The sequence below is a fragment of the Solanum stenotomum genome, chromosome 7, assembly GCF_019186545.1.
Source record: "Solanum stenotomum isolate F172 chromosome 7, ASM1918654v1, whole genome shotgun sequence".
Taxonomy (NCBI): Eukaryota; Viridiplantae; Streptophyta; class Magnoliopsida; order Solanales; family Solanaceae; genus Solanum; species Solanum stenotomum.
The window spans coordinates 11,009,599-11,017,360 of NC_064288.1; the positions used below are offsets into that span (position 1 = coordinate 11,009,599).

General features: G+C 30.1%; 1 protein-coding gene and 1 pseudogene across 1 annotated transcript; one reads left to right on the top strand and one right to left on the bottom strand.

Moving 5' to 3' along the window:
• Nucleotides 1–235: 235 nt before the first annotated feature.
• On the bottom strand, nucleotides 236–1,502 carry LOC125869635 (F-box protein At3g07870-like; annotated as a pseudogene).
• Nucleotides 1,503–4,709: 3,207 nt separating this feature from the next.
• Nucleotides 4,710–7,517, top strand: LOC125870952 (cyclin-dependent kinase inhibitor 3-like). Its single transcript, XM_049551502.1, has 3 exons — nucleotides 4,710–5,093; nucleotides 6,876–7,079; nucleotides 7,169–7,517. Exons 1-3 carry the CDS (start codon nucleotides 4,768–4,770, stop codon nucleotides 7,236–7,238), a joined length of 600 nt encoding a protein of 199 aa, XP_049407459.1. The 5' UTR covers nucleotides 4,710–4,767; the 3' UTR covers nucleotides 7,239–7,517.
• The last annotated feature ends 245 nt before the right edge of the window (nucleotides 7,518–7,762 follow it).

The window sequence follows — 7,762 nt, forward strand, 5'->3', positions numbered from 1 at the left end:
ATAATATTTTCGTTTAAATAAAATAATAAGATATTATCAGGTTACATTATGTAGAAAGAAATTACAGAGATGCGGAAAAATAAACTTGACCAACACAAGGAAGCAACAATGAAGTTTTGGAATGTTCTTCGTTGAAAAAGCTCATATCGTTCACCTCGCAATCCAAAGAATGAGACAATTAGAGTTTGTTTAACAGAACTCAAAAGCATCCTAAAACAATAAAAGTTGACTGATCTTACACTAGACTATACAAGAAACATAGAAGCAAAACATAATATTCATGGGAAATAAAACAACTTAAATATATAAAGTATCTCAATCTTCAGTAAACATATGAGACTTGAAAACTTTCCCCTATAATAGTCTTGATTGAGTAAAAACTTGAGATGTAGCTAGTCGTTGCAAATCCAAGGTACAGTTTAACCTTCGTAAACTTCTTTGCTTTTGGGTTGTAAGAAACTATTTGTGTGCCACGATCCCTTTGCATCAATATTTCTCCATCTTTTCAAATTGAGATTGGTATAAATCTATCACAACAGATATTTAGTTGAATAATATCCTTCAAAATGCGATCATTAGTCTAAGTTTCATCTATTCCATACTCTTTCATCCACCATATATCAACATTCTGACTATGATTATTATTACAAAACATAGACAATTCCCCAACTCTGCTAGTGTCAAGTAGGAAGATGAAGTTTTTCAGACCACGTGGAGCAAACAATGACTTCACCTCTTCTATCCAATTATTAAAGGAGTAAATGCTAGCACTTTTTTCTGAATTCATCCAATGAACAACACCATTGACATTAGTATTACTAAATGATCCGCATAGAGGTTCTAGAGCCTCGCCCATGTTTCTCCATTTCTCATCAACTCCAAAAGTATAAACCTCCAAGTTTAATACTTGTGGATGTCCCACAAACTTTCTAACTACTGATCTCAATACTTTATACTGTCCAGAGGCTTCACTAAAGCAGAATGCATAAGCAACACATTGGATTATTTTCTTCCATTTGGACAATTTAATCTTGAAATATTCACCCAAAAGAGGATTGCTAATATAACTAAATGCTCTACGGTATTCCTCGAACCATTAAACAAACAAATGAATCCATTACATGAACTAATTAATATCATGTTTTCTTCAGAGAAAGTGGGTGAAGGGAGGTGAAACCCAGCGCTCAACAAAATGGCTTTGTTTAAGGGGTGATAAATATCATCTTTGAGTTCCACAAGTAATCGGACCGAGTCATTTATTGAAAGCAAAATGCTGAGAAAATAAAATGATCTTTTATAATACATGTTACCAAATAAAGGATCGAAAGTTAAAAGATGATACAGAGTTTACAAACAATCTTACAATGGAAAATAGACTTGATTTACAGTCGTGAAAGAGTGTCGACCATAATCACCATTTGAAGGTTCATAATCCTTGTGGCATGAGAGATTTTTCTTTCTTGGCAATCTCCCTTGAAAAGCTTATAGATTCGGGCATCCATGTCAATCACTTCCTTTGAACACAAAAGGATCTAGTTTTGAGGGTCTTGGTCTTATGGATCGACTGTACTTTTATATATAGTGTGCTCCTCCAAAATGACTATAGATACTACTTTGAGTTCCCAAAGTAATCGCAAAGAGTCATTAATTGAAAGTAATTATTGAAATTTAACTAGCCATTAGCTAATATTAAATTTTTTTCCTTATATTATTTCCTTCACAAACTTAATATTTAGTAACTAATGAAAGCCTAACTAGTCGTTAGCTAGCCGTTGCAGTGATATATATATGGTATTACTTTGGAGACTCGAAGAATATATAATTCTTTTATCTTTCTTAAGATTCTATTGTTTATATTCTCAATTTATAGCTAGTTTATGTTCCCAGACCAAAGAAGTTAAATATATGTTCTAAAACTTCTAGATATATGTTATTGTTAATTAATGTATTTAGCATTGAAATCATTCAAGTATTTAATATCTAAAGAGATTAACATGAAACTACTTCGTAACAAACATTTTATTCAATAGAGAACAAAAAGAGAAAAAGTCCAACAAAATCTTCAATATTTGAAGAGATCATTTATGATATATTTTCTAGGCTTCTCATCGATTATTTAGTGCATGTCAAGTGCCTTCTGAATTTATAGTTCTCTTATTTTGAATCTATGTTTTGTATACATGCATCATAACCGTTCTATATATCATCCCGATAAGACAATTTCTCATACTTTCAAGTGATGTAAAATTATTTTACACAATAGATTGGAACATAAAAAGAGAAATTAAGTACTCTATCCATTTCAATGTATTTGTTTTATTTTTTTAATTTAGTTTTTTTAAAAAAATATATTTCTATTTTTATAACTCTTTAATTTCAATTTTTCACCTGCCATATTTAATACCACAGGATTAAACATCGACTCCTCCGATCGTAACAACAATAATAGTAACATTTTGATACTTTTGATATATATCTAATTTAAGGCTATAAAATTCAGAAACCTTTATTACCTTTTAAAATTCTAATCATAATAAAACAAATAAATTAAAACATAGAAATATTGTGTAAATTATTAGTATTGAAGTTGGCCACAAATGAGAAAGTGAGATGTTATCCACTTATAAATTTATTAAATTGAATAGAAAAAGACGACACTTTCACATTTCTCATATAGTAAAATTACTTTTTCTTTAAATAAGAAAAACAAACTAAAATTTTTGTAAATAACCGAAAATAATTTGTCCTTAATAGTACCTAGAAGTGGAAAAATGGGTAAAATATATAATTTATCGTAGGATTCAATCCCTTTTAAATGGGATGGTTATCCAACATAACATATGGAAACCATCAATTGCACTCTCCTTAGAAGAGTGTAGCAACCTCTTAAGAAAAACACTTATTAAGAGTCTATCTGACATTGTTGTTGGAAGATGAAAATTATTTATTTTGAATTTTTTTTTAAAAAAAATTATTTAAAAAATTAAGGTGTTTAGCTAATTTGTAAATTGTTTGTAAAAGAAAGCAAAGACAATTTTTCTTGTTGTTGGGAAGAAGCTACAAGTATCTGTTTCTTAAAAAAAGCAGAAACAGAAGCAACAAATTATTTTTTTCAAGACCGATATGTCCCTGTCATATATACATATTTACTAATATAACCCTTATATTCATTTATTTATTTGGTAAATTTTCATGTGTATTCACTTAATTTGTGGAATGTTTTTTAAATTTATTTTACTTGATAATTTTAATCATATTTGAATCATCAATATTATATCGATATTTAATTTATTTTTTTATTTTTATTTATCTCTAATAATATTTATTGAAACTTTCAATATGTAGATTTAAATTTAATAAAATATAAAAATATAAATTAAATTAAAAATTTATAATAGATAGTTAAAATAATTTCTCTATATAAAATAATATTAATATTAAAAGTGATTTGATACTAGTCATTTTCATAATTTGACTCTCAAAAGTAACTTTTAAAAAGATTAATCAAACACAATATGCTTATCAAAAATACTTTTTAATTAGTCAAAAACAAATTACTTTTCCTTTTTCAAAAAAGTTATTTTAAAAAAAAATTGCTTCTAAAAATAAACAGGTTAGCAACAATAAAAATGTGTTTGGTGTGGAAAAAAAAGATATTTTTAAAATAAATTTACTTTCCTCTAATTTAAGAAAAAATACTTATATACATATGATATGGAATATTTTTTTAAAAAATTACCTTAAATTAGAAAAATATTTTCTAGGAAAACATGACAATATTTCTTTTGATAATCAAATACACCCTAAAAGGAGAAAAAGTTTATTGAAAAAAATATTGTTGAAAGAAATTATTTTTTACATAATAACAAGCAATAAATATCATTAACCATTGAGTTTATTCATTTTGATATATATTCATTTTTATCCATATCAAATATAGATCAAAATGAGTATTTTATCTAAAATGAATATTTTATCTATTTATATCTAACTCATTTGCAATTATCCATATCCAACTAAATCCATCATATCAATATAGATATTGAACATCGAACGAAAAACTCAACCCACTTATTTGTCATCCTAAATATAACACAAGTGAACAACGGTCGAAAAGATAGTAGCATGCAACATTTCGAGGATATATTTTCAACGGAATTTTTCTTCAAAAAATAGTTAAATAAATGAACTAATTTTGTAGTTGTACTGGATAATATATTGAAGTGTACCCATCATTCCAAAAAAATATTTTTTTTTGTCAATGTGTAATAAATTGATTCATTAGAAAATCAATTCACTACCACTTTATACTTTACACAACTCTTAAAAAATAATAGCGATTAATACGATAAACAGCTTATCATAATATAAATATTTATTGATAAGTAATCATTTTTAAAATAATAAAATCATAAAACATTGTACTGTTTTTTTTTTATTAATGACTATATTTTCTTCTTCTACTATTTGGATTAGATGCATTTAAATCGAGTGTCTTTTGAAAACAAGATCTCTATTTCTATAAAATAATGATAATATCAATGTACACTACACCTTTCTTAGACCTTACTGAATATATTTTTGTTGTATGTAATATAGAAAATAGAAAAAATGAAAAAATAAAATAAAAATGATTAACGTTACTGTTGAGTGTTGAGTCATAAGTATCCCGTTTCAACCCTAACTTTACCTAAAACTCATCTCCCCTTTTTTTTCCCTCTTGTTTTGCCCCTTTCCCTCTTCTGTTTTCCATTACAAAACAAAATCATGGGAAAATACTTGAGAAAAACTGGCGATGTCATGGAGTCTTCTCTTGGTGTTCGTACTAGAGCAAGAACCCTAGCACTTCAACGTCTTCAATCTTCTTCTTCAACTCCACCACCCCCACTGTCCTCTGTTTCTGATTCTTGTTACCTTCAACTTCGTTCCCGCCGCCTTCACAAACCACCCACCCCCATTCCGAACTCGGAAAATTCTAACTCACACCCAGAGTCTGTCTCTGTTGGGTCTGTTTCAATTAACCAAAAAGGTTGGGTAACAGAGGATGAAATCTCATTTGGTGAGAATAATCTTGATTCTGAACACAGAGATAGGTATAAATCTCTTCCTCTTTCTTCTCCATGTTTGTTAACTGAAGTAGTTGTATGCTTACTAGTTTTGTTCAATTAGTGTGTGCTCTAGATGATTTCTTTCTCAACTTCTAAAAGGGAAATCTATCCTCTGTTTGTTTGAAGCTGGAAATGAATTTGTTGCTTTTGTTTGAAAGGGACGGCCCTTTGAGCACGTTTCACATTCACATTCACGGAAAAAGACTCTCTTTTGGTGTTGCATTTGTGGGTACCACTTTTATTGTGCCTTTTCTGGAAAAAAATCTAGTTAAAGTTTGAAGATTGAAGAGATCATGCTTTTAAAATTCTAATGCATATTTTCGTGGTTGGAGTCTTCTTCTTTCTCTTCATTTATTTAGTTATAAACTCATTAATTTATTTTAAAATGTTTGCTTTGTAAGTTTTCTCTCTTACAGGTCAAGGAAATTATGAATTTTCGGTTTTGTTTCCTTAATTCCTTTGCCTTTGCTTCTTCCTATTTCTGATGTTTGTTGACCCTTTTTGCTTGCTTTTGTCTGTAGCTTCACCTCTTTGGGACCTTGGATGTCTTGTTGCACTTTCTTATAGTGTTTATCTTAAGTTGTGCGGACTCTTCACTTTCAAAAATACATTTTCAAAGAGTCTGAGCAACATAGGTGTTAACATTTATGGAGAAGGTGGTCAATAGTGATCTTGTGTTACTTATGAAGCTAAAACATTTTCTTATTCTTACCATTCAAGCACCTCAAGATTTTGGTCATATATTATTTTTCTTTGACAAGGAAGAATTAGTGAATCTACATGAAAAGAATTGTAGTAACTAATAGCCATTTCTTGTATCATATAGTATACAACCATCGGAATACCATATTCCAACTGCATAGAAAAGGGGCTTACTATCATTTGGTGTTAGAAAGAGCAAGATATTGCAAATATAGTTTAATATGAGAAATTTCTTTAAATGCAGCAAAATGTCCTGTTTCTGTTTCTGTTTCTGCTGTTGTCTCTTTTTTAAATGGAAGCCCCTAACTTTTCTATTGTTGGACCTCTTTCTTCTTTTGCTTTCCTAGTGAAAAATGAATTTTGGACTAGATTTTTTAATTAATTGGATCTTAGTTGTTCTGATAACAAGTTGGATATTCTCTTCTTTTTTTGTCTAGTATCATATTCTTAAGCATTGTGACTGGTCATAACAGAGATATCTGTTATTCTGATGCATATAAGGGTGTATGGTGGACAGTAAAATGGGAAAAGAAAAAGAAGAAATTAGGGTTTGGTGGTGGTCATGAATATATTTGTAATATAGAAAAAATATTTTAGCTTATAAAGCCATTGATTGCTTTTCTTTTCACCATGTGCTTTTCTCATGACATGTCCTAGTCGTGGGGTCTCATATTGAGAGTATGCCAAGGCAAAGTCTTCAGTAATATTCTAGGTTAAAAATAGGATATCCCTTTTCATTTTCACCCCGTGTGTATTATTTGCTGTCTTACGTTGTGTTGAAACTAGGACTAGTTATTTTTTTTTGTATTCAGTTATCTTATTTCAGTACTTTATTACCCCTTTTTGGGGTGTGGAAGATCATGTAGTGATAAGATCTGCGTACAGTGTACCCTCTCTATAGACCCTGCTTTTGAGACTACACTTGGTTTGTTGTTGAAGATCAGGTGTTGGTAGATAACTATTTGTTGTGGTTCCAGCAGAATTTCTTTTTTTTTTTCTCTCACTCAATACTTGCATAGGGTCTTGTAACGATAGTTGTGAATGTGTTGTTTCTTGTATAATTAGAAGCACTAGAGAAAGCACGCCTTGTAGCTTGGTGAGGGAGGTGGATGCTATGGTCAACCCTGGTTCTGCGACAAGGCATACAGAGTTAAACACAACAACTCAAAGAACAAGGAGCTTTATCCTTAGAAATATCCCTTCAGCTCATGAAATCGAGGAGTTTTTCACCTTTGCTGAGCAGCAACAACAGCGCCTTTTTATGGAGAAGTATGTAGTCATTTTCTCTTGGATGTTTTCCTATTTAAACGCGTGCGTATGTCAAACTAATGTGAAAATTTGTTCATTTCACCTACCAGGTACAACTTTGATGTGGTAAATGATGTACCGCTTTCTGGCCGGTATGAATGGATTAGGGTGAATCACTAAACTGGGGCTGATGAAGTTGCTGGATACTATTGTATAAATAGCTGGTGTAGTTTTAGTTATCTGTTAGATAGCAAGATTACACATAACTAACAATTTGGAAGTAGAATAGGCATAAATTGTGGATTAGGCTTTGACTGTCTTTGTAGCTTGCAAAGTGACATAGCCAATGCCTTCTTTTTTATTCTAGTAATCAATTTAGGTTTTTTAGCTCATCATCTCTCTCTTTCTATCTCCACTTGATGATAGTACACTGTGACATCAAAAAGTTTGTGTACTTTTTCCCTACAGGCAAGTTGTTGATTCTATGGTTATAAAATCTGGCCCTTTACTTCCCAATCACAAATGTTTTACTAATTTGTTGAGCCATCAAAAAAGTCTTGTGACAAAATATAATGTGCCTTTTCATATTTGTTCTACTTCAAGTACTTTATTAACAAATGAGGGCAAGACCTATCCCGGTCACCTCTAAAAAGATTCTTAATATTATTAATAGGTATTCTGGTATAGATAATATTTATCATCAC